Source organism: Heloderma suspectum, chromosome 1, assembly GCF_057233095.1.
Source record: "Heloderma suspectum isolate Gila_16-S chromosome 1, 16-S_ref, whole genome shotgun sequence".
NCBI lineage: Eukaryota > Metazoa > Chordata > Lepidosauria > Squamata > Helodermatidae > Heloderma > Heloderma suspectum.
This window is the reverse complement of record NC_139458.1, coordinates 296061413-296088856: the sequence shown is the minus strand read 5'-3', so window position 1 is coordinate 296088856 and position 27444 is coordinate 296061413. Positions and strand designations below refer to the sequence as shown.

At 43.1% G+C, this 27444-nt stretch overlaps 1 protein-coding gene across 1 annotated transcript in view; it reads right to left on the bottom strand.

Moving 5' to 3' along the window:
* COL19A1 (collagen type XIX alpha 1 chain) overlaps positions 1 to 27444 on the bottom strand; it is a 305569-nt gene that overhangs the window by 165134 nt on the left and 112991 nt on the right. Inside the window, exons 9-11 of the mRNA XM_084831091.1 lie at positions 9615 to 9668; positions 3359 to 3412; positions 452 to 496 (exon numbers count right to left, since the gene is read on the bottom strand). Coding sequence (XP_084687217.1) covers positions 452 to 496; positions 3359 to 3412; positions 9615 to 9668 — 153 coding nt within the window. The remainder of the gene's footprint in view (positions 1 to 451; positions 497 to 3358; positions 3413 to 9614; positions 9669 to 27444) is intronic.

Genomic DNA, 27444 nt, shown 5'->3' with positions numbered 1-27444 from the left:
ATGGAGGGATGGGTGGAGGGACCCCCCCCCCCGCTTTTCTCTTTAAAACTAAACCTCTTGTCTGGCAGCTGCCCTCAAACCTCAGAAACCAACCAGACTGATTAAAAAAGGACTACTTGGCAGCGCTTTCTGTAAATATACCACAAATTACTACCAGCAATTTTGTAACAGAGGCTACCGAGTATTTTTTTTTTCCTAGGCTAGGCTTAAGATGAATATGATCAGTGCACAAAAAGCCAATCAAAACAGTAATTATCACACTTTCGAAAGAATCTTGTTATTCCTAGACTGAACACCACATGTCTTGCGGTTAAATTCTCTATCATTATCTCTACAGAGAACAGGAGTTTTGTATATGAACTAATGAGGGCTGGATCTCTTGTGAAGTTGTAAATTATTAGGACAACATTAAGTTCGCAAAACCATGTTTGCAAAATTAAGGATTATTTACCTTTTCACCTGCTTCACCTTTGTGACCCATCAAGCCATGTTCACCCTGAATTTGGGAGAAATAGAAGAAATCAGCTAGCACAAAGAACTTTTTAAACAACTGAGCACTATTTTATGGGGGGGGGGTTGCCTCAATGTCAGAGGGAAAAAGCTACTTAGACATTATTCTGAAATAATTACAGTGAGTTAGTGTATGTGTGTGTCTGTGTGTAGTCACAGCAATATTAATAGAGCTTCTAAGCTGCAATCTTGTACATGCTTACTTACGAATAAGCCCCAATGAACTTAATGGGACTTACTTCTGAGTCAACATGTATAGGATTGCACTGTAAATATACAAAAATGTATAAGAGCCTCATAGAGCCTTATTCCCAGCTGTTTGTGCATCATCTTTACTAATAAAAATGCTAAAATTGGAAATTCCCCCCTTTATAAAAGAGAGCGGTTAAAATACAACCAATGCACATCCTCCTTGAAACATGGAACTCTGATTGGAAAAACCTGCCATTCCACAGGAAACATCCACAGGATACCTGATAAATGGAAGCCATAGCTGAACCGTTGAACCACTTTTCATATTTCACTTATGAGCCTATACTGCAGAAATGGCAGCACCTTGACACCTTATCTCCTTTTAGGTATTGGTTACCAGCACCTTGAGTGTTGGTCATCTTCAGTCGTTCACTACTGCATTGAGCAGCATATTCCTTTTTATTGTATTCTCAAAAGTCACATCAATGCCAAGCAGAAAAATAACCTGACTGAATAGCTAAGATCACCAATTGCAGTATTCAGAGTACATAAAACACTGAATACCATTTCTAGTAGCAGGGTTTTGTTTTGTTTTAAAAAAATCACAATAGAACAGCTGAGAGGAAGGAGTTTTATTGCCTTTGTGCTTAAAAAGGGGCATTCAAAGTGGCCACCCAAACACTATTTCCTGTAAAACAATGCTTCATTGATGGCTCAAGGGAAAAGGGGGGGTTAACAGCAAAAGCTCTTAGGAAACCAGTGAATACACACCAAAAGACACACACAAACCCCAAGGGCGGCGGCGGCGGGGGGGAATTAACTGTTAAAAACACGGAAACCATTGTAAACATAAAACAATAATGCCTACATATATTATAAGGCTTTCTTGGGCAAACATGATGGAAACGACTAGCCTTTTTAAAACACCCCCAGGATGCTTCCAGATGGAGGGCTCCTAACACTACCAGTCAAAAGACATCATGGAGCTATTCCATCTTTCCCTCCTTAACAGATTTTGTGAGGTAAGAGAACAGTTGGAAGAAGTGGCAGGAAAACATGGAAAGGTTACAAAGGGAAGACAGTATTGTCCGGACCCCTGTAAAATTCCATGAACGAAGCAGGGCGATTGCACAATAAAAGCCTTATCTGGAAGCATCCACAGTCTTACTGATGTGATATTGGGTAGGTTAGCATGTGATGCTAAGGCACCCTGTGAATAAGACACGAGGAGTTGGTTGTCCATGGAACAGTCCACAGTACACCTGACAAACGACTGGGTTTGCTGTGGCTTGTTCTCCCTTTCCTTCTCCCTCAGTCCTCCAGCCAGCTCCGGCATGTATCCCAGGCACCTTTGTGGCAGAACCTTGTCTCTTCACCCCAGCCCCTCCCTGCTCCCATCACTACCACCTTTCTTCCACCACTTTAAAAAATATATATTTTTCCAGTGCTTCAGGAGCACGCAAATGTGTCCATAATTTTCTTTTTGCCCCATTATTTCACAAGTGCATTTTCCTCTGTCCAATATGTGTAGTCTTGCCTTGTCAATGTCTTTGTGTGTTGCAGCTGTCATCAGAAGCACCTAAGTGGAGTAGGTAGCTTACAAGGACAGTGGCGAGATGAGACTGCGGATAGGCTAACTGGCACACAGTTGACAAGGATGGGTGTGGGGGAGGAATAATAATAAGGCAGAGGGGGAACCCATTTGCGCAACTGAGATGCACCGAAAAAGGGGGAAAATGCGAGAGCAGTAAGTGCACCAAAAGGATGAGGGTAGACAATATCTCCCAGTTGGCAATGTAATCCTCTCACTTTTAAGTGTTGAGCTGACACTTGTCAGTGTCCTCCTTCCATTCAACACTTCTTTGAATCACCAGCAAGTCCAGAAAAGGGAAATATTAGCTACCCCCACCTTTTCATGACCATCTTTTGCCATCTGTGGAATACCTATGGGTTTATTTATTTACATCTCTTATTTGACCCTTATTTGAAGGAGTTTAGGATGACATACATGGAGTTATGTCATTTTATAGTTACGGCAACTCTCTGAGTTTGGCTGAAAGATGGGAGACTTTGGCAAGGCTATCTAGTAAGTTTAAAAGCTAAGGGGGTTTTTGGATTTCTTCACAGAAACACATCACTCTGTTCTAGGCATTATATAAAAACACAAAGGAATGGGAAAGGAGAAATAAGAAACTTCAAGCACAGAATCACACTAAGAGCACAATCCTACAGTGATAGTTGGCCTCCTCTACTCAGAGGTGACTGACTATCCAATGCAGGGTGGGCAGAGTGTGGAGGGGATCCCCTCCACATTCTAGCTGCCATACAGTTGCAGCTAGACAGCCAATTTCGGCTGTCTAGCCAGGGCGCCTTGGGGGGGGGAGGCCAGACAGCACATAGGAAGTGTCATAATGGCGCTTCCGCTGTCCCCTCCCTTCCCTAACCCTTTCCCCCCACTCTGTGCTGCTCTTCCGAGTGCAGAGCCAGGGACAAACCGCGCCGCCTACAAGGCGGCAGGGGAGGGGAGGCAGTTCTCTGAGGCACCTCAGAGTGCTGGCTCCAAGCTCAATTCTCAGAAAATGAAAAATCTTATCGCCATCTAGCCACTGTCTAGCAGTCATAGGATTGCGCCCTAAATGGATAAAATTGACGCTACCTTTTCACCAAAAGCACCAGGAACACCAGGAGCTCCGATCAGGCCATCTTCTCCCTGAAACAAAATATATGTTTATAATTATATGATCATAATTTTTTCTTGTGGAACATAATTTTATGCGATATGAATACATGGTTTTATGTGGAATTATGAAGAAATAATGTCATCATAAAAATATTCTTAATTGTTTTACATCATACTTAGTTGGATAGGACAAGTTCATATTTTTCTAAGCTGACTGTTGTTCTAAGGGTTAAAATAATCTGAATATTTACTGAGGTAAAAGCTTATTTGACTGATACATAATATACCATGTGGTGTCCTTAGAATATTTAGGTCACTGAGTTGGCTTTTGGTTTCTGAATGTTTGATAAACCTTTGTGCAGACTTCACTAACCAAGTGAAGAACACAAGTGTTGATTTTAATGATGTAGTGGAGTCCTGATTATGCAAGTATTACAGGCCTAATTTATAGCTGCCCTGAAGTCTCTTTGGTGTTCTAAGCTATCGCAAAAGGCCATTGTATAGGTTAGAATGGGGAGAGCTTTGGAGAACTCACCCATTTTTATTTGAAATCAGGAATCTACTGATTTCTACAACTTTATATTGTCTCTACTGAATCCTATGGCAACTATTTTTCTGGAATATTAAACCATGGATCATAGTACGAATATTTACACATGATTTTGTGCAATACACTTGATTTTTGGTGGGAAATTTTTCATATGACTGATTAGAGCAATCACTATTCTCTCACTGAAGCATTTCTTTGCTGGTAGTCGTATACTGTGAAATTCAGAACTGTATGCTTATAATCAAAGCATAATTTAAACCCCACTATAAGAAAGTGTTTCAGTATCATCCGGCCTTTATAAAAGCAGTGAGTAAAAGAAAAGAGAGGAAACATGTTATGATAGTAGAGTTCATTATCTATTGTGTTGGTATGAAGCAATGCAAAACTCAAGATAGAACAGGAAAAAAAATGGCAACAACATGACCTTTTGTTTTCTGCAATGGTCATGTGAGCCCAATGACCTATTTTAGTGACTAGACCAAAAATATAATAGCAGCTATTAGCAATTTTTACTTTAGGAATTTCTTATGGAAGAGACAAAATGGGACCACAAAAATTCCTGCAGAATTTGGGCAGTTGGTATCCATGCTGTCTTTTTCATGGTACCCTCTAGGGTTAGAGCTGATTCTACTATACTGCTGAATGATGTTATTTTTATTAAGCAAAGCAATAAGAAGCAAAAGAATCTTCAATCAGGATTTGTAAAAGTATATCCAATTCCAAGGTGTGTGTGGGTGTGTGCATGTGGGCGTCCTAAAACAGAAAACTCTGGTTTGGTGCTAATTACTGCCCTCTTATTTCTAGCAATTCACTTGTACATTTTTAAGAACTCTGAAGCTGTGCAAGCATGTTTGGTGGCAGCACAAAAGTATCCACACTTTAGAACTGTTGGATATTTTACATGTACTCGCTCTTAGCAATGTAACTATGCAGGAGACATAGTTACTCTTTCTCTTTCTTGACAAGCTAGAGTTTGATCAACTGTTTTTAAAATAATGGGCAGGGTTTGTTTGGAGGGAGGACCTGCATTTTTGGGGGGACCTCTCTGCACAGATAAATATCAGCCCCTTCAAACTCCTCCTTTAAAGCATCTAGTTATACTTGTTTCCCCCACATTTTCTGTTGTTCCTGGTTTTTTTGTTTGTTTTATTGACATTTATTTTAAACTACTGATTAAAAAAAAATCTAGGTCTGACATGTGTCAGATGTCTAGGATTCATGGGTGGTCATACCTTCCTGTTCTGTACTTCAATTCTCATACCCAGTGCCCATGTTTTGCCATACAATGTACAGTCTTTGACAATTTGAAAAGTACTGAAGCCAACATATCAATATTGGACCATTGTAGTACTTATACTGCCAGTTTGGACTGTGGAAGCCATATCGCTCTTTTATTCATGCACCAGTGACCTTGGCAGCCCCCGAACAGTATAAATCAACACAGAAAATGCAAATATTACATGGTTAGTTCCACTCTCCTAAACAAGTAATGCCCAAAACTGGGCGGGGTCATGGTGGGCCCTCTTCAAAATCTTGCCTGGGATGTGTGTGTGTGTTTCCCCCCTAGGACTAAAGAAAAGTAAGAGGGAACTAGGTGTAATGGTAGGGTTTGCGTTCCTTGCCATAGGTGTTTTGTGCACAAGTGCACAGTGCAAAGGAGTTTTGTATGCATACCTTGGGTGGAGGACCTGAACTATAGGATGCTAATGAATGTTGATGTGTTTACCAGTAAGAACAGTGCTTTTAGGCATTATATTTTCCCTCACCAAGGCTCTGGATTTGTCACTAACGAGGTGTGTCTGAGATGGCTTCACTGGTTATGATGCAGCCCGAGCAGCTGTAGTCTGACTGACTGAGTTGCAAACCTAGAGATCCCCAGGGCACAGACACCAGCACTCCAGAGCATGTTCTAAACACATGGAATCCTCACCAATATCTCACAGAAATAAGTCACTCACTATGCTTTATTTTCCAGTTTACTCAACCATAGGAGTTATAGCATACAAACAGATTTGCCAGGAAGTATTTTCATGTTTCCTATTTGTATTTTATGTTTTGTAGAGTACTCATATGTTTATTTTAAAAAACAAAACTAAACTAAAGAATTATAAAAATGAAATCTTGAAGCAAATGTGTGAAAAATCAAGGAAAATATTGTAATTGTTATTTGGATGATGTTGTTTAGCAAGTGGTCATGGCAAATGTAATGGAGGGAGCAATCCCATGGCTGCTAGACAGTGGCTAGACAGCCATAGGATATGCCGTTTTCCAGGAACCGACCTCAGAGCCCTCACTCTGAGGTTGGTTCCCTGAGAACCGACCTCCCCCCACTTCTGCGCTGCCTTGGAGGCAGCGTGCAACAGCTTCATCTTCTGCGCTTGCAAGAGAAGAGCAGAGTGGCTGGAAAGGGGTGTATCTGGGGCGTTCCAGGGCAGGGAGAGCATAGCTGCCTGTATGACACATCCAATTTATCGTACAGCAGCCTCTCTCTCCACTCTGCCATCCTGTGGCTAGACAGCTGCAATCGGCTGTCTAGCAGAAAAGCAGGGCAGGAGAAGCGCGAAGGAACAATCCTGCTCTGCTTTGGATAGGTGGTCGCCTCTGAGTTCAGAGGCAGCCACCTATCTCGATAGAATTGTGCCATAAGCTTAAACATTGTGGAAACTTTTTCAGAAGGCTGGGAATACTCATAGTTGGTGAACAAAAAGTTCTATAAAAGCCTGCAACCATAAAAGCCATTTCACAAATTTTATGCAAACCCACGTTTCCCACAAAATGTACACTGAGCAGAGAGTTGAGGTCAATCCAGATGAGTGCCTGTATAATACTCATGTTTGCATATTTAAGATGTATAACATTTACAAGTAAAACAGGTCTACTCCTAAAATAATAATAATAATAATAATAAGAAGAAGAAGAAGAAGAAGAAGAAGAAGAAGAAGAAGAAGAAGAAGAAGAAGAAGAAGTGTGAAATGGCCTAGAGATACTTCTATGCTTGGATAAAGTGGAAGTTCTCTCTTCTGTGAAATTCCTTGGCATTGAAAGAACTTCATGTTTTACCTGGATGTGCAGAATCAAAGAAGCTTTACTAGCTCAATCTGATTTCAATTATATACCCTGAAACATTTGACCGTCCAGATGGCTGTATCCTGCTCCGCTGGTTGGACAATTTGGTGCTAACTCAGAAATGTGGCAGAAAGTGATGAAGCAAAGTGTTCAGAGTTGGATGGGTGTTGCAAAGGGCCTATGTAATGTGGTTCAACAATACTTTTTTCCAACTTATGATTCTTGTAGGAATAGTGTAGAAGCTGGACTGGGGTATTGCTTCCATTATTAGAACTGCTATATACTGTATGAGTGAGTGTGTGTGTATGTGGGGGGGTTGGTATGTGTACACACACACACGCATGCATGCACACACACAATTCCTGGATTCTGTTCCCTTCAAAGGAAATATTGCAGAAAGTATAAAGATCAGCTGCACCTACTAAGTGGTCTTTGCGGTATATGTGGCTTCTTCCTATCACCAACATCTTTGCCTGCCATACCATACCATTTCAATACTTTTATGTCAAAGCATGTTCCTGGCTTCCAGGGAAGGCAATGTTTTTCAAAGACAGATACATTCCTGGAAGTCTCAGACACCTGTAGTGGGAGAAGGGCTATAGCACGGATGGGGAACCTCTGGTCTGCAGGCCTAATCCAGCTTGTGGAGGTTCCCCATCCAGCCCACAGATGCTTGAGCTCCCTCTGTGGGGCCCTCCTACGCCCCTTCTTAAGCCCCTTCCCCTCCCCAAGCTCTACTCCTTGGCCAGGAGGCTACCAGGGGCTTGGGGAGGAATCTCCTTGATACAGCTCATCTGTGATCAGAGATATCAAAAGGATTCCCCTGCACACTGCTTACCCTCCCTGCTTGCATCCAGACTGGACTATTGCAACGCTTTCTATGTGGGGATGCCTTTAAAGATATTTCAGAAATATCAATTGATACAGAATGCAGTTACCCATATGAGCCTGCTCAACATTGTTATCTGGTTGGCACACAACAGGTTACCTTACAGACAGTCCTCACCCATATGAACCTGCCCAAGCTTCAGAGGCTCTGCTAGATGGCCTTTTTCTGTGGGAGATTCAACCGGCAGGTACCATGGACAGGGCCCTCTCTGTCGTGATCCCGCAATTGTGGAATTCTCTTCCCAGGGAGATCTGTTAGGGTCCACTTTGTCCACTTTTAAGTGGGCTTTGAAAACACTGTTGTTCCAGCAGGCACTGACTGTATGTTCTTACTGCTATTCTAAGTGTTGTTCTGTTTTAATTGCTGCGAATGAGTTTAATGGCCTATGGTTTCATTAATAAGTTATTGCTGTTAGAGTTTTTAATATTTATTCCTGTGATTTTTGTGCTTTAAAAAATGGGATGAAAAGAAGCTGAAATAAACAAACAAACAAACAAACAAACATACAAACAAGCTACACAAATAAAATGAATGGGAAATATCAAATCCATTTTCTTTTTTGTTTCAACACCAGTCTTTCCAAAATAGTGACAACCAAAGCAACCATCTAATTACAGTCTTCTGTTGATATTTTAACCTCCTCTAGTGACTAAATGGCAGAACATGAGAAATACCGAGACAGGTCTATAGATAAGTGTGGTTGCTAATATGTTAGTTTACTGCAGTATCAGACTAGATACAACCTCAGACAGTTGATAATTTCCCACTTTTATTATTTTTCAATACTTATTTTGACTCATCTTTCTTCTCAGTGCACTCCATTATACAAGCAATTTATGCCCCGCATATTTTATTTCATTCCCCAACTTCCCCTTTAGAGCAGTTAACTTTGTGCTTTTACTGTGCCAACTCCAGATTTAATTGTATCTCTCTTCAAGTGCAATATGATGACAATTTGTCTCTCACTTATCATGAAATAGAAGAAGTCCACAATTTTCAGGCAAGCTAAAAAAAAAAATCTTTATATTGAATATGATCGGTCTGCTGAACCACAAACAAACAGTTGCTTTGGGATATTGGAAGACAGTACCAGGTGAATGTCACAACGTAAGGACCAAAATAAGCAACCAAATCCCAGGAAAACAAATGGGAAGTGCTCATTACAGCTACAGTCAGTGAAGCTAATTGGGGATTTAATGTGTACATCAAGGATCGTGCCCTAAAATATCTTATTAAGTTGTGGGCCTGTTTAGATAATACTTCTCCTCCCCTCAGCTCTATGCACAATGGGACTGTGAGCAATTTATGACTTGTATTATTCACACACACACAAACACACACTTACCACATGTAGAATGTAATGCCTGCTGCCTGCACTAGGTCTCCTAGTACATAATTATATTCTGTAGATAAGAGGCGAGCCCAAGACCCAATCTCACCTCTCAGAGATGAAGAGGGACTATTTTTGCCTAAACAGCTCCTAAATCTTTCCAAACGTAAAAAGATTTGTTTAAAGTTAATGCTGACATTAAAAAAAAAAGTTTCCATTTTTTAAAAAATGGAAACAAGCATCAGCATTGGCGAATATCTCTGTCTCTATCTGTCTGTCGGATGTCAACAGTTTATGCATTGCCTGTTGTCAAGCTTCCTCCACTGAATTTTACAGTTTAAAAACACCCATTATATGTTATCACCGCAACTCATGAGGTCATAGGCAGGAATCTTACCTTCTCTCCAGGAAAACCGGGGATACCATTTTCTCCTTTAGCTCCTTCTTTACCCTTTGAAATAAATGGTATATATGTTTGTCCTGATGTCATAGTGGGAAGTGATTTTAAAAACCATTTAAGCCCCGCCCCAATATTTAATTCTGCTTTATATCAGCTTTTTATGCTGTTATTTCTGCTAAGCATGAATGGCAAAATACAATGACAAGCAGAGACAGCAAGAGAAAGGCGGCCACTGAATAAATGGGAAATGCAATTAAAGAGCAAATTAAGGCTTGAAGCTGGAAATCTACATGGACTTTTCTACCAAATGTTTATGAAAAAAAATTAAATGAATAGAATTCATACTCCCTGGCCGCACACGTGCACATATCAGTATCAACGATCTTTGATCAGGGTACACTGGAGGAAAGGACATTGCAAATTTTAATTCACAAAATCCATGTGTTACAGTGTTAACTTACATTCACTGCAGGGCATTGCTCAACGTTGAATACATTATTGCTGCAATTTTTAAACATTTAGTGCTGGCATAACACAGTATTACTATTGAAATAGTATGTAAAATCCACGGTCCTTATTGTAGTGGCCTTTGTGTAATAATAATAATAATAATAATAATAATAATAATAATACAACTACACCTACCAATTACTGCTTTTGAAATTGGAATTTGATGAGGCCCATGTGTTTATATATTCTTTAGCAAGAAAGTCTTCTGATCACAGTATTGTAAAACAAACATATTAAAAACCCCACTCACAATTTGAAATCATGCATTCTAGCCTTTGTAAAGAATAGATCCTCAACTGCGTGTAAGTAACCCAAGCTCCATTGACTTCAGGAATTAAACAGCCTGAAGATCTGGCGCACTGTCAGCTAATGAACTAATAATATTATATGCTTCAACTGATAAAACATTAAAGACCTGAAATTAAAGGAAAACAGGAAAGCAGTATTCTAGTACACAGTAATGATGAGCTAGATATGCCTGCCTTCGAATGCATAAATAAATGAATATGTTTTGCTAGCATTATGAAACTAATCTGATTCTGCAGGCACTTCTTGCATGATATATGGTTATATTCCTCCGCTTTATCGCTTTACATTATTGGGAAGGTCATATGTTGTATTATTCTAATATATAGAAAAATCTGTTCAAAATGTTTGCTTAAGGTGGAATTTCAAGTGGCTGAATTAGATTTGGGTGTTCCAAAGAGAAAGGGATTTTGTTGTTTATTTTTAATGTTGTGTACACTGCCCTGGGATTCCTGTGGATGAAGGGTGGTTTATAAATTTTAAAAATAAAGAAAACAAAACAAGCAAACAAATAAGCAGTCACCTTTGAGATTTGACTCCCCACTTCACCCTGTATAATATAGATAGTGATCACAATTGCAGTGTGATCTGTGTGCTTGAGAGTTACCTCACCACAATGGCTGTGTTTGGATGGAACACTAAACCAGGGGAGGGAATCTTTTTTGGTCTGGGGGTGACATTGCCCCAGTGGCAACCTGTAAAGGCCTTCATGCCTGTGGTGGGCAGGGCCAGAACCCAAACTGAGAGGGGGAAAACACATAGCGTACGTGGCCCCCCTACACTCACTCACTCTCTCTCTCTCTCTCTCACCCACACACATCCCACACACATGCACATCATTCATAGACACACTACTGATCCCTCCCCAATACCAATAAAATGGACAGAGCTGGGGCAGGAAGATCATGGGAAGGGGTGGTTTAAACCTTAAATCCTCCAGCCCCACTGCCCAGCTGTTTCCCAACTGCAAAACACAGTGAACTAGCAATCCAGGAAGAGATCGCTCTCTTCTTAGATCTCCCTGTAGCTGCATTTTCTCTCATGCACTGAGAAAGGAAAGCCCTTTTCTCAGTGCATGGAAAGTAATCATTGGGGAACTGCCAGAGCTGCTCTTTCAGAAGCTGCTACTTCAAAGAGCTCCAGATCACCCCTCAACTCGCTCATTAAGAAAGGTGAGGAGGGCAAGGCAAGCCTTCAGGAACCACTGCTTTTAGATGCACCAGGTGCCTTGAAGAGGCAGCTCCCAAATGAGGTGGCTTCCCTCTCCCCTCACCCTTCTCCAAGGAGTGGGGCTTCAGGGAGGGGCTTTGATGAGCCAGATGGGGAGCTCTGGTGGGCTGGATGTGGCCCACGGACCACAGGTTCCCCGCCACTGTGCTAAACTATGGTTTAGCATTACAATAACAAGCCTAGCTTCCCCCTGGAATTGTGTGTTCCCAAGTTTCCTGCTCCGTCTCTGGTAAGAACATCAGTAGCTTCTGCTTCTGTTTTGGAATAACCACAGCTTAGTGTGTCATCCAAACCCTAAACTGTGGCTGTTCGTATTTAGTAAAAACATCCCAGCTTCATAAACTATGGCTTGGAATTGGCTTGTTTCCACTAACCATAATTAAGATTAACCTCAGTTCATTTGGGTTTGGGCAACACAGCAAGCTGCGGTAAGTCAAAAACAGATGCAAATGCTTCAAAGTCCCTTCTCATGGATGGGGTGGAGGAGAGGGAAGCATACAAACTCAATGGGAGGTCAGCCTACCCAGCGAGTCAAACATTTCATTAGAAATGGGGTCTCAGAAATGAGTGGCTTGCGCTTCTAAAATGTGGCTTGTGCTTCTAAAATGTCCACTCCTTTTGAACATCTACATATCCCATAACTACCTTTAAGATGCATCCAGCCCTAAAATTCCACAATTCCTTAGAAAACAATTCAGCTGACTTTTCTTAGAGAACATTCCTCATATACTCAGATTTTGTTTTGTGAAACGTTTAGAGAGCTTTGGTTAGTGGGCAGTATAGAAATATAATAATAAAAATAAAAATATATCCGCTATATATCCTACTACAGAAAATGTTATACTGCATCATAAGTGTTAAGGGATGGGATGGGATTTGAAATAATAGACACCATCTCAGAATCTATCAAAATAAATAATGCTAGTCAAGTTAAATAATATGGATGAGATGAATAGTTGGTTGTGAGGAGGAGAATGGGGTCTGCTAGGGAACCTCTTGAGATAGGCAACTGCCCATATGGCTGGGGTGGGCATGGTTTCAAATCCTCACTGTGCCTAGCAGCAGATGTAGCATATATGTGATGAAAAGCAATTCGCCAAGAACAAAGTTCATATTTTCTAAAAATAAGGCATTTCTGCAAGTCACTACTCTTTTATATACACTAAATTGTCTCCACAAGTGATATCCTGCTGCTTTTATACCTGTCTCCGTGAAATTACAGCATCCATTCAAAGGGCTGCACCTGTAAAATCCAGCTGGCAACACTTATCTATTGGCATGTGAGCAGGGGGATGAGCAAATCAAGCAAAATGAGTTGCACATGCTGCACTCAATCCAGAAATTCAAATCCAGTGAATTGAAGTAATGATGTCTAGTATTTCCCACTGAAAGAGTTCTGAATGAAAGGCATGCTAAGTTGGTTGAGTCACAGCCACCAGCAGGATGAAACCCTGACTAAGTTATGAGCAAGTGCCCCCAGCGCTTAGGGGAGGAAGAAGACAGCATGAGCAGAAATGGCTCTTGTCAGCTTCTGTGACTGCCCATGGAATGAACATTACATCACATTTCGCTTCCTGTGCTTCCAGCTATTTTAAGAGAGCACCAAGCCATTTTGTTGTCTCCACTGGGGTATTTTCACATGCTGCATACTCCAAATTCATGCAGTTCTATGTCTGCTACTCATATTATTATTTTTTTAAAAGACGTAAGTATGTCTAACTTATTAACTAGAAACCATGCTAAATTTGCCCAGCTGCTCTTCATAACAATAAATCAGCTTTCCTCCTTATGCCTTTAAGGGTGCAATCCTATGACCACTAGTCAGTGGATAAACGGCCAGAGGATGGATCAGTTCCTGGGAGCCAATCTCAGAGCCTATGCTCTGAGGTCAGTTCCTGGAGAACCGACTCCCACCCTCTCCTGTGCTGCCTCGTAGGCAGCGCGGATTGGCCCCGTGCTCGGAAGAGCAGAGCGGAGCGGTGAAAACGGGGCATTCCTGGGGGCGGGCCAGGGCAGGGAGGTTGGAAATGCTGGTATGACACATCCTATGCGTCATCTGGCTGTTGCTTCCCGTGCTCTGAGTGTCACGGGCATTTCTGAGCGCAGGGAGTGGGATAGTAGTTCAGATTCTGAAGGAGGACTGCCAGACGTGGGGGAGGTATTTTCCCAGGCTAGTCCAGACATGACTAGGCAGGCTCCTCAGGTTTCAGAGGTCCAGCTGGCGGAGGAGGAGGGTCCCTCTTCACCCCCCCTCCCAATGAGAGAGATCGAACAGGGAGAGGTGGGATTTGGCGAGTCTGAATTAATGCCAGGCGCAGACGCAGAGCAAAGAGAGAGAAGGCCGAGGCGGAACTTAGATGGTCTACCCAATTGGCCTTGTGTGAACAGCTGCGCTTTAAAGCCTCACGAGAGACCTCCCCCCACCCCTTAAGTTAGGCTAGTGAGACCACCTTCCTTTTCAAATGGCAGGCAAGCTGTCAGGATTCCCTTTGCCCCCACTTAACTTCAAACACCGAAGCAAACACAGACAAGAGGCTTCAGTCTACAGCTTTTAATCCATTACTTCAAAGGGTCATACAGATGCAAATTCTCAGTGACTCCTAGTCTACAAGGAAATGCCTTCAGGGGGTTCAAAAGGCAGTTATAAAAGTTGCTTACCATTTGAAAAGGAAGACGGTCTCACTAGCCTAACTTAAGGGGTGGGGGGAGGTCTCTCTCTCGTGAGGCTTCTAAGCGCAGCTGTTCACGCAAGCTAGCCTATCGCATGAAAACCCACAGACGCAAATGGCATAGCAGACACCATTTGCGGCCGTAAAGCCCTTAGTTTAAGCTAAACACAGCCATTACAGCTGCATTTAGCATAATCTAAGACCTTTACAGCCGCAAATGGCATACTGGACGCCATTTGTGGCCGGAGTGGAGTCAGCATCAGCCAGTGATACGGCAATGGCAGCCGTATCACTGGTGCTCTGGAGCCGGTGGCGGGCAGGATCCAGCCAGCGAGGACTTCGATGAAGGCAGAGGTAAGTACTCCATTCCTCCACAGACTCCGGAGGCTGGATTCTTTTGAATCTGGCTTCACTGGGGTCCGTGGAGGAATACTCCGCCATCCCTACCTGTATCATGCAATTGCCACTTTAACAGAGGGTCAAATCAAACAAGCTATTCAATTCATTGTAGTTAATCTAGGTTTGGGAGGCAACCAACATTTGGCATGAGGTAGTTTGTGCCCATAGGGGTTCTTACTACTATCCTAAGCATTTTCTTTCACTGCCACTCCATTTAGCAGACCTTTCATCAAGTTTTCCGTAAACCATGTAGCAATGTATGGCAAACTATTGAACATCTTCAAACATTTTTACAGACTGCTTGCTAATTTGTACAATATTGGCCTTGCCTATCCATGCCCTCTGTTTCACATACCTAGAAACTAGGGGAAGTTTCTAATCCCTTTAATGTGACCCTTGAGCTCATCATATATTTTCAACATAGCCTGTAGTGCTTAGTAAGTTGCTCCCCATCCCTGGGATAAACATTAATCAAAGCATTAATTATTATTCAAGAAAACAAACTAAAAACTCAGAAAAGAAGAAACAAGGTCAGAAATGAACCTTTAAAATATTTGTTTTATTTATTCCTACTATAATTTAATATGACTTTAATAATGCCATCATATTTATCATCTTCACGTTCTCAAAACTGAAAGAGCCTTACACAGATGAGTACACATCATTACTTCACTTTTACAGATACAAGCCCTGATCTAGCAAGGGAAATACACATACCGCTGGGAATGGATGCAGAGGTGGAATTGTTTCCGTATTGCCATCCACATCCCAAAACATGTGCAGGCTCAGTGGCTGGATGAGTCTTTTGATGCACATTCACATTTGGGGACACTAGTTGCTATGGACATCTAGTTGACCACAACTAGAGCTGGATTGGGCCAGAATAAATTAGATTGCACTAGTAAGCATTTCCACAGGTAAATGTGTCAGTCATTTTACATCAGCTCGAAGATCAAGTCTATCTAACTAGACTCTTACAAACTCACTCCCGCCGTGTGGACTGGGCAGGAGGGAACTTTGAATTACAGGACTGCAGGAGTGGGGTCCGGGTAATAAACTCACCGTGAAAGTTAACATATAAAAATCTTGGGGGAAGCCATTTCAGCCCTTAACATTTAATGAGAATTATTTGGGAAAGAAGAAACAGAAAAATCTTAATAGCGTGTCCTGCTTGTGGGTTTCCCATGGGCATGTGGCTGGACACTGTGTGAACAGAATGCTGGACTAGATACACCCTTGGTTTGATCCTGCATGGCTCTTCTTATGTTCTTAGCATTCCTTTCTGCCATACCTTCTCCAGAAGTATAACAGATGGTTGACTTTTGTATGCTTTGTTCTCTCTCTGGAGAGCACAAACATAGGGCCTTAAGTGCTTTTCTTTTCTCCCCTGCAATACTGGAGACAAACAGCCCTTTCTTGCAAACACTGGGGAATTCCGAACGGCCTCAGCCATAGTTTTAGTATGTTGCATGGATCACCAGGCACAGCCATTATTCTTTATTCATCAAAGGTCCTTTTAGGCAGTGTGTTCCCCAGTGTACCTTTAGACACAAGGAAAAAGAGAAACTTAAATCCCAGGGTAACAAGGCTGCAGTTCCAAACCTCTATATTCCAGAGAACACTTGCTGACAGAATCCTGGGTTAAGAAATTGAATTGCATTAAGGCTCGCTTCACACATGGCATTTTATTCCACTACAAACTGTTCCCTTTGATTCCTGATTCTTTCCAGGATTTAGACTGGCCCTTTAAACAGGCATCTCTCATAGTGCGTCCCTCCGCATTATATCTTTTCATGGCTGGGCTGAGCTGCATGGAACAATGAGGACAGAAGGGGACTGCTGGCTCCATGCCCCCTCCCTTCCCCTGATCATTGGTTCCTGTAACATGATTGATGGCTCCGCCCCATCTACTCTCCCACAGCAGGAGGAAAGTTGGAAGTGATCTGGATAGCAGGATGGAGCTGATTCCCTCCTTCCTCCGAGGGAATGAGAGTCTTCTCAGTGGCTTACCCGCACTGTTGTTGCTCTTCCCCTTATTCTGGCTTCCCAGTGACCCTGCAAGGTGGGCTAGTAGAAGAGATAATGGCTGGCTAGGTGGGAGGGAGTACTATGGAAAATCACCTCAGCATTACTGCCTTATCTAAAACAACTCCACACCCCAAAAGGAAGCTATTAAAAATGACCATTCCAAGCTCTGCATGATGAATTTATTCAGGGGAGGAGAAAAGGCACTTTTAATACCCATTGAAATCCTAACTGTCAAGCCTTTCTCCTGCATGGCTGAGAAGAGAGACTCCCCCATCACCTGGGAGGAAAAAAGCCCATCAAATTGGTGAGCAAAAGGGAGAAGAAGCAGTCACTGAAGTCAATGGGAGGGGGAGGTTCCAAGTAAATGCATTGAAGGGGGTGCACTCCTATCCATGCCTACTCAGAAACAAGCCACACAGATTTCAATGGCACTTACTCCCAGGAAAGGAAAGCCTTAGAGCCAATGAGTTTACTCAGAAGTAAGCATTGCTGTGTTCAAGGGATCTAGGAGCCTGTAGTGGAATGGGAGAGGCAGAAACCATCACTGGAAGCTGTCAGTGACCTACCCCCCCAATTTGTTGTCATGACAGTGTTATTCAACACCTCCCAGCAACACCCCATAGCACACGCCCACACAAAGCAGGACAAAGCACTAAAGGGGAAATAAACAACAGGGATGAAATGGCGATTCCAGTTGCAAGCACAGAAGATGCTGGGTTTTCCCTTTTCTCAGATAACACAGATAGAAGTTGTGAGATAGCAGCAGGAGAGCAGTGGCATCGTCTAAAGCTCCTGTAAAAGCCAGTGATTAAAGAAGAATGATCCTGCTAAAAAAAACTCAGGTGTGAAGAGAGTCTAAATCTGGAGGAAGATAACTCTGCATATAAACTATTTTGTATACTATGCACTATACTTCGTACAGAGTACGCACACACAAAAAGCACATTATTCTAAATGCAGAAGAGCCTCCCCCATTAACAAAATATGACACTCCGTCTGCACTATCTTCAGCCTCCAAAATCTTGCATTATTATACAAGAGGTTGTGCAGTATGGCTTGATAGGCAGCAAACACCAGCCTCTTTTAGACATGAGGACATAGCGGGCCACAAAGTTCCTCTCCTATCATGTACTTGCTCAAATGTAACTGTCCCTTCCTACTGGAGTTGGAACGTTTCTTCTATGTAATGTTAATAAGGGGGCTATGTTTACATATGCGTTAGTCTTCCTGTTTGTCCTAGTTTAAAAACAAACAAACCTGGAGGAGCAACTAATGACTCATAAACTGCATTTTAGATACAAATAAGAAATACTACCAAATCACAACCCCATCCTTAGTCTGAATGAAGGCTTACCTGTCCAATTCATTGCATTTTTTACCTGGAAGTAATCCAGTTGATGGCTTGTTGGGTGCTGTATAGCTTATTTATTTTACTCTTTATATACCTCTTTCCAGTGAACTATGGAAGCAGTTAACATAATAATATAACCATAAAAATACAACAATCAAAATACCGTAAAGCAATCACTGATCAACAATAAATAAAACTGTAACTATGCTGGCTGGGTCACACCTCAGGGAATGCCTGCGTAAAGAGGTGGGTCTTAAGCAGATGTCTAAAGATAAAGGCTGAAGATGCCTGTCTATTAAACCAATAGGGAGTATATCAGTAGGAAGTGTGTTCCAGAGGGCAGGTGCTGCAACATTAAACACTCTGACAGGTTATCCTGAGGCAAACCACAGGAGTATGCAGCACCATCCAAAGTGCTCCTTCTGAGGATCACAAAGACTGAGAAGGGACATAAGGGGTGAGGTAATCCATGAGGTAAACTAGTCCCAAGTTGTTTTAGGGCTTTATAAGTTAACAACATAACCTTAAAATTTGACCCAGTAGCTTCTCAGCATCCTGTTTGTAGCCTCGCAGTCGCAGCTGCGTTCTGCACCAGCTGCATTTTCTTAACAAGGCCCAAGGGTTGTCCCACATGAAGCACATCCAATTTTGAGGTTACCAATGCGTGAACCACCGTGGCCAAGCTTCATATATGGATATGGGAATAACTGAAGTCGTTTTGGGGCATTCCCTTCCATGCATCTATGTAACAGGTAGGGATGTACGAAACTCTTACCTGGCTCTGCGCCAGGCAATCCGCAGTGGGGGGGAGGCGCTCCGTCCCTCCCCCCAGAATCCTCCCCGGCCGGCTCCGCTCTGCGGCAACTCCGCAGAGCCACCGGCAAGGGCCGCCCGCAGCCGGACATCCAGCCACTGGGCTGCACAGGGACGCAAATGGCGGCTGCCGTAGCCACCACCATTTGCGTCCGTGTCTTTAGCCGTGATAGGCTACGTAAATATATACATAGCCTATCACAGCTAAAGACACGGATTCAAATGGCGGCGGCTACGGCGGTCGCCATTTGCGTTCCTTCTTATTGCCATGATAGGCTGCGTATATATTTACGTAGCCTATCACGGCCTCCGCAGGGACACAAATGGTGTCCCTGCGTTAGCTGTGATAGGCTATGTAAATACTTACATAGCCTATCACGGCCTTTCGAAAGAAGCGAATGGTGGCCGCAGATGCGGCCGCCATTCGAGGAGCACCGGAACGGCCGATAAAGGTAGGCGCCGTTCCGAGCCCATTTCACAGGGTAGTTGGGCGGGTGGCTTCATTCTGCCATGGATTCTGGGGGGCCGAATGCGCTGGCATTCGGCCTCCCTGGAATCCGTGGTGGAATTCTCCAACAACCCTAGTAACAGGTAAAGCAGATCCTGTTATATATAGGGATGGATGAGTGAGCAATGTTCGAGATCACCAGGATTCTCCAAACATCATCTTGCCACTTGTCTTGTGCCGGGTTCCCGTTTGTGTTTGCAATCCCTGTTCGCTCTGCGTGAATGGGAAACTTGTGCAAATCAAACAGTAATCAAACGGGAGATTTGCACAAGTTTCCCCAACTTTGCACAGATTTCCTAATTTGCGCAACTTTCCTCCATAGGCTAAAGCAGGGCTGATTCAGTCTACAGAGGAAATTTGTGCAAATTAGGAAATTTGCGCAAATTGATCTGGGAATTGGGAATGAAACAAATGCAAGCACCTGCTGGGCAATTTATGAAAATTTTCGGCGGACACACGCTCACACTTAGGGCTTCGAACAAGTGTGCATGCACACATATTTTGTGAGCAAAAATAAAATTCTCATACGTCCCTAGTTCTATATGCATAGGCTTTCCCTGTGATTTGGAACCCTGCATGATCAGGTTTCCAAATCATGGAGAGCGGAGGCTTCCCTTAACAACACATTTAGTCAACCTGCAACCCATGGCCATTCTCTGTGTGGCCCTTAGAGTCCCACCCACTATTCTCAACAGGCCAGCTGATCCACCAACAACTGGGTTGCAGAGAACAGATCACTGTTTCTCTCCTGCTATTGTTGCAGAACCCATTAGCAGGAGGGAACCAGTGATCTTCATCAGGACCATGGTGTGTGTGTGTGAAAGCTTCCTCCCCTCCCAATACAGATCAAGATAGCTGGTTCCCCACTGCTGGTAGAGGCTTTCAGCTCACTCCCCCATGTTTCCTGCAGGTCGGACTATTGGGGAGGAGGCTTTCCCCTTCCCTCCTCACCGCAATCCTGCGATCCAGAAATAGCAAGGAGAAGGGGTGATGTTACTATTAGTGGGGAAACAGCTATCTTAATCTGGACTGCTGGGTGGTCAGATTAAACCCTCACCCCACCCAGTGATGCCTCCAGGGCCAGGCACAATCCCTATTTCCCTGCTACTATTAGTAGTCAGAAACAGTGATCCTGATTAGGATTGCGGGGGGGGGGGGGAGTTTAAAGCCTCTCTCCTTGTCCCCAGTGATCCTAATCCTAGATGTATCTTGCCCTGCCCTACTACCCCACTCACCACCACCACCCCTGTGCACCCCCAAACAGTTTCAGAGGGGCCACTGTGTCCCCTAAAAAGGTTGCTCACCCCTGCTTTACAGACATTCCTCCCAATGTGTGGAAGGCAGGGCTGGTGCAGGACATGACGGCAGGAGCAAAGTCAATGGGCATCGTTCTGCTGTCCCCCTCCATGTGATTACATTCTCCACTACAATTACAAACTCCTACCTTTTCAGACTTCACTGTATCTTGCCAACCAAGTTATCAACTCATATAATGGGAACCTCTCCTCTCAGAAAATTTCATAACACAATCCACATATCTATTTATTCTGTAGGGTTATTTTTGTAAGCCTCTCCAGCCAAAGGACTTCAAAATAAAAAAAATGAGCTGGCAGGGGAACAATGGTAATTGCTTGAATCGCTTCTGATCTCACAATTGTAGCCCATGACAACATCAAGGCATTTTTGCACTATAAGCCAAGAACATAAAGGTCTTTTCGGAGAGGTATGAGAGTACCCTATACACACCTTATGACAGAGGTAGGCAACCTTTGGGGGCCATAGGCACATTTGGTATTTTGAGAAACTGTCCCGGGTACCGTCACAAAATGGCTGCCATGGGAGGCGTGGCAAAGGACAAGTTGTTGTTGTTGTTCAGTCGTTCAGTCGTGTCCGACTCTTCGTGACCCCATGGACCATAGCACGCAAGACCTTCCAGTCCTGCGCTCTCTCCCGGAGCGTGCTCAAGTTCATATTCATTGCATCGGTGATGCTATCTAGCCATCTCATCCTCTGCCGTCCCCTTCTCCTTTTGCCTTCAGTCTTTCCCAGCATCAGGGTCTTTTCCAGAGAGTTTTCTCTTCGCATTAGGTGGCCAAAATATTGGAGCTTCAGCTTCAGTATCTGTCCTTCCAATGAGCAGTCAGGGTTGATTTCCTTTAGGATTGACTGATTTGACCTCCTTGCAGTCCAGGGGACTCGTAAGGACAAGTAACCTGCCCCAAAGACTGAGTACAAGGCAGAGGTGGGGTCTGAGCCCCAACGCACTAAACAGTTCCCTTGAACCCACAGTTTTCAGCAACAACAGAAACCTATTTCACAGCAATCCCAGCTGCTGGTAAGAAAATGTGTTAATTAAAAAAAAAAAGTGGTAGGGCAACTTAGTGGGCACCAAGAAAAGTGTCAGGGGGCACACTGGTGCTTACAGGCACCTTGTTGCCTACCCCTGCCTTACAAGAAGCAATGAATATCTGAGTGTGAGAGAATAGCTTACAATCATAGAACACCAAAGGCCCTTAGAATCATAGGGTTGGAAGGGGCCTACAAGACCATTGAGCCCAACCCCCTGCCTTTCTGCATTTTCAGACTTTTTTGTACCCTTAGGGTTTTATGAAGATTTCCCCAAGCATGCTGATACCTCCTTCTTGTTTCTCAGTGGCCCCATTTTGGCTCTATTTCTGTCAGCACTCACCACTTGAGTTCTCTGTGAGTGGGAGTGATATTATATTGAGATACAGCAGAATTGGAAATTCGAAAGTACAAGGAAAACACCATAGAAGATCAGGGCTCTAAGTGATCTAAGGCTCCCAGGAAGGAAGGAAGGAAGGAAGGATCAGTTTCCTTCCTTGGCAGGTATCCTGCACAAAAGTTAAAAATTAACTCCTCATTTCTTTTACCCTTTCCCCATCTGCATGGGAGGAGGTAGGTATGGCACTTGTTGCTGTTTTCTCCTTTCCTCCAAAAGGCTTGTGGGAGTATCCCTGGCAGCATATAAAGTTAAGAGGTATTTCTTAAGTAAATGTATGATGTCACACTGCCTGAATCCCAGGGGACTGTGAGCATCAGCCTTGCTTATAGTCCAAGTGCCTGTGTCAAAATACTTTCATCACGTGGTACAAATGGTTTGGCTATCTAGATGTCTTATAAAAGTTGTGGCATCTCCAATACTGTGAGTCTTATAAGCAACTGCTAGTTACTCCAGGATGTGGGTGCCTCCAGATTCCTCAACAAACTTTCCTACTGCCTTGAAATGTGTTAGACAGATGTGAAATCCACCAAGCCTTATAAATCACTGGATAAATTTAGGAGTTTCATCTGTTTGGGCAAGTTTTGCAATGGCCAAATCATACGCACAATTATGTGCTTCTGTTGACGCTTCTACTTTTTTTAAAAAAACTTTTTATTCTATTTTTATCTTTATAAATAAAATAAACAGTTGTTGTTGTTCAGTCGTTAAGTCGTGTCTGACTCTTCATGACCCCATGGACCATAGCACGCCAGGCCTTCCTGTCCTCCGCTCGCTCCCGGAGTGTGCTCAAGTCCATATTCATTGCATCAGTGAGGCTATCTAGCCATCTCATCCTCTGCCGTCCTCTTCTTTTTTGCCTTCAATCTTTCCCAGCATCAGGGTCTTTTCCAGTGGCTTTTCTTTTCGCATTAGGTGGCCAAAATATTTGAGCTTCAGTATCTTTCCTTCCAATGAGCAGTCAGGGTTGATTTCCTTTAGGATGGACTGATTTGACCTCCTTGCAGTCCAGGAGACTCGTAAGAGTCTTTTCCAGCACCACAGTTCGAAAACATCGATTCTTCGGCACTCAGCCTTCCTTATAGTCCAGCTCTCACAGCCATACGTTACTACTGGGAAAACCATAGCTTTGATTAGACAGACCTTTGTCGGCAAGGTGATGTCTCTGCTTCTTACTATGCTGTCTAGGTTGGCCATAACTTTCCTCCCAAGGAGCAAGCGTCTTTTAATTTCATGGCTACAGTCACTGTCTGCAGTGATCTTGGAGCCCAAGAAAATAAAATCTGTCACTGCTTCCATTTCTTCCCCTTCTATATGCCAGGAAGTGATGGGGCCAGATGCCATGATCTTCATTTTTTTAATGTTGAGTTTCAAACCAGCTTTTGCACTCTCCACTTTCACCCTCAACAAGAGGCTCTTTAGATCCTCTTCGCTTTCTGCCATTAGGGTGGTATCGTCTGCATATCTGAAGTTGTTGATAATTCTCCTGGCAATCTTAATTCCGACCTGTGATCCATCCAACCCAGCGTTTCTCATGATGTACTCTGCATATAAGTTAAATAAGTAGGGAGACAATATGCAGCCTTGTCGTACTCCTTTCCCAATTTTGAACCAATCGGTTGTTCCATGTCCGGTTCTTACTGTTGCTTCTTGACCCTCGTACAGGTTTCTCAAGAGACAGGTAAGGTGGTCTGGTACTCCCATCTTGTTAAGAATTTGTCACAGTTTGTTGTGATCCACACAATCAAAGGCTTGAGCGTAGTCAATGAAGCAGAAATAGACGTTTTTCTGGAATTCTCTTGCTTTCTCCATGATGCAGCAAATGTTGGCGATTTGATCTCTAGTTCCTCTGTGTCTTCGAAACCCAGCTTGTACTTCTGGTAGTTCTTGGTTCACATACTGCTGAAGCCTAGCTTGTAGGATTTGGGGCATAGCCTTGCTGGCATGTGAAATGAGCGCAATTGTACGGTAGTTTGAACACCAACAACCTAATCAGGATCTACAGTTTCCCAACAATACAGTATTCATAGGAGGAAAAAGAGAAGAAAAATGAAAAAAAGAAAACAGAAGGAGAAGGAAGAAGGAAGACGAAAACAAGAAAGAAAATGAAAAAATATAAAAAATTTACTTAAAAGGATTAAATTTAAACTCCATTACACACAAACTTCAAATACCATTCTACTTAAAAGTTATACCTATAACATTGGCAATATTACAATTCAGTACAGCATAGATAATAATTTCAATGTCATAGCATCAGTCTTAAAGCAAGGAAGCAGGCCTACAATTCATTTCCAATAAACATATATTGCCCTTCAGTTAACATATAATAGTAGAGCTTAACAATTTAACTAGCCTAAAGTATTACTAACCAGTCTCATAATAATGATAGTAATACTAATAAAAAAGGAAGGAAATTAGAAAGGATAAATAATAATAACAAGTCACTAATAAATTTTATATTGTTGTATAATAATAAAGCTTAAAATCAACCTTACAACAATCACTAATGTATTTTGTACTAGATATATAAATGAGTGTGCACATTTCTATACACCCTCAAACAGTAAATTTAAGTACAGTATATCATATCCATTTAAAGAGAAAGGATATAAAAGAAAAGGGAAGAAAAAAATGAGAGAAAAAAGACGAATATATATGAGCAATTATCTCTGGCCTAGCCTGGATCTTACAGACTAAACATAGCCAGCTGACAAAATATGTTTATAAATTCCAGTTCATGGGGCTAGACCAGAAGTCTCACGTGTTTTTCTGATTAGCCATGCCTCCGCCATTTCATGATTTAGAAACTTCTTCATCTGACCTTCAGAAAAAATGCAAAATGTAGCAGGATATTTTAAATGATATCGCAAGTTCATGTGTTTTGCCAGTTTTTTTGCCTTGGTAAATTGCCTTCTTTTATCAGGAATTTCTTTGGTGTAATCTGGAAATAACATTACTTTTTCTTGTTTTGATCTCCAAACAAGACTTCTACCCCCTCTTGCCAGACGCAGGATATAATCGTTTGTGGCAATTCTTGTGAATTGGACTATAATCGTATAACCAGTCCCTTTGGCATTAGGCACATGGAATGCCTGCTCAATATCAAGTAAATAATCAGATGACACAGGGAGTATCTCATGCAGAAGCTTATCTACAAAAGTAGACAAGTTTACATTGGTAGGCAAATCTTTAATACCAATAATACATACGTTTACCCTGCGTGTGAGAGCCTCAAGTTGGGAGATTCTGGCAGAATAACTGTTGTAACAAGCATGTGACACAGTCTCATTCGCTGCCACCCGATCTTGCAGCTCGTTAACCTTCGCCTCCAATTTTTGCCAAGAAGTGTTAATTAAGTCCACAGCCCCTTGCAGGATGGTGATGGAATTTTGAATTGTATCCATCCTCTTAGCCTATTCAGCAAATTGCAAGGACAAAGTTTTTATCAGAGCAAGTAACTCCTCTGTATTTTCGCTTCTCAGAGCCTTTGCCACAGGAGGTATGGGGGGGTAGGTGGAGATCCTGCTTCTTTTTTCCTCCTTGATGTAGCCATCCTTCTCTTCAAATAGATCTTGCGGGTCCTCAAATATTGTTGGTTTTTCTTAACCCATAAACTACATTGGAGCACGTCAGCCTTGATTTCTCCTAATTAGATAGGAGTTTCAAAACAACTTTGAGTGATGATTAAGCCCTGGCAGGCTAGCCCCAGAGCCCAGCCCCGTTGCTAGTTCACAAAGAGGACTATTCTTCCAAGAGTTCATCCAGATGCTGCTCTTGCCTCCCCTTTTTATTCCAGGGGAAGATGAAAAGGTTTTTCAACTTTTAAAAGCTGTTTGAGATAACGTCTCCACGGAATGCTGCCAGGGCGACATTGGCTCCGACTGGAAATCTCTGCTGGCACTTCTCAGTAGGGATGTACAAAAGTCACTTAACTTTTACAAAATTTGATTCACGGTGGGGGGGAGGCGCTCCGTCCCTCCCCCCGAAATTCTGGCTGGGGGGGAGGTGTCCTGTCCCTCCCCCCCGAAATTCTGGCCAGGGGGGAGGCGCCCCGTCCCTCCCCCCCAAAATTCTGGCCGGCGGGGAGGCGCCCCATCCCTCCCGCCACGAATCCTGGCCGGCCGGGTCTGCAAATGGCAGCGGCCGTAGCCGCCGCCGTTTGCATCCCTGCAGTCAGCCATGATAGGCTACGTAAATGTTTACGTAGCCTATCACGGCTGAGTTAAAAAAAAACCAAAAAACCCGCGCGTACGCAAACGCCATTTGCGTTCCTTATTTTGGCACATCTAGTCTATGTAAACATTTACGTAGGCTATGGCGAAAATAAGGGGAACGCAAAAAGCGTAGACGCTACGCTATTTGCGTTCCTTATTTTGGCACGTCTAGTCTACATAAACATTTACGTAGGCTATGGCAAAAATAAGGGGAACGCAAATAGCGTAGATGCTATGCTATTTGCGTTCCTTATTTTGGCACGTCTAGTCTACGTAAACATTTACGTAGACTACGGAGAAAATAAGGGGAACGCAAATAGCGTAGCGTCTACGCTATTTGCATTCCCCTTATTTTCGCCATAGCCTACGTAAATGTTTACGTAGACTAGACGTGCCAAAATAAGGAACGCAAATGGCGGCGCCCATGGGCGCCGCCATTTGCATACGCGCGTTTTTTTAAAAAAAACTCAGCCGTGGTAGGCTACGTAAACATTTTTTTACGTAAACATTTACGTAGCCTATCACGGTATTTTTTAAAAATCTAGCCGTGATAGACTACGTAAATCTTTACATAGCCTATCATGTTTGTGTTTTTTTAACTTGAAAATGGCGGTGGCGGCAGCCAGTCAGAAGACCCGCCGCCACAGCCGCCGAACTACCGCTGGAGCCACCGCCACCAGGGAGATTCACCCAAGGTAAGTCCCGCCCTGGAGGGGGCAGACCGTTTCGCCACCGATTTCGGGGGGCTGAATGCGCTGGCATTCGGCCTCCCCGAGATTTGTGGCGAAATTCTCTGACATCCCTACTTCTCAGCTATTTTGAGGGATCTTTTCATGGTTTCTGCTGCAACCTGTAGCAATGCTGGAGGCTGGTTGATTTCTGGGAGATGAGTGATGAAGTTGGGGAAGTTGATCCACCAAAACATTGGAATTCCAGTCTACCCACATTGGAATTCCCTCCATCTTAAATGCTAGTAATATCATCCACACAGTACCAAGCACAATAACACCATCATAACTATCTGGAATCACAGCTCTTCTGCCATCATTAAGG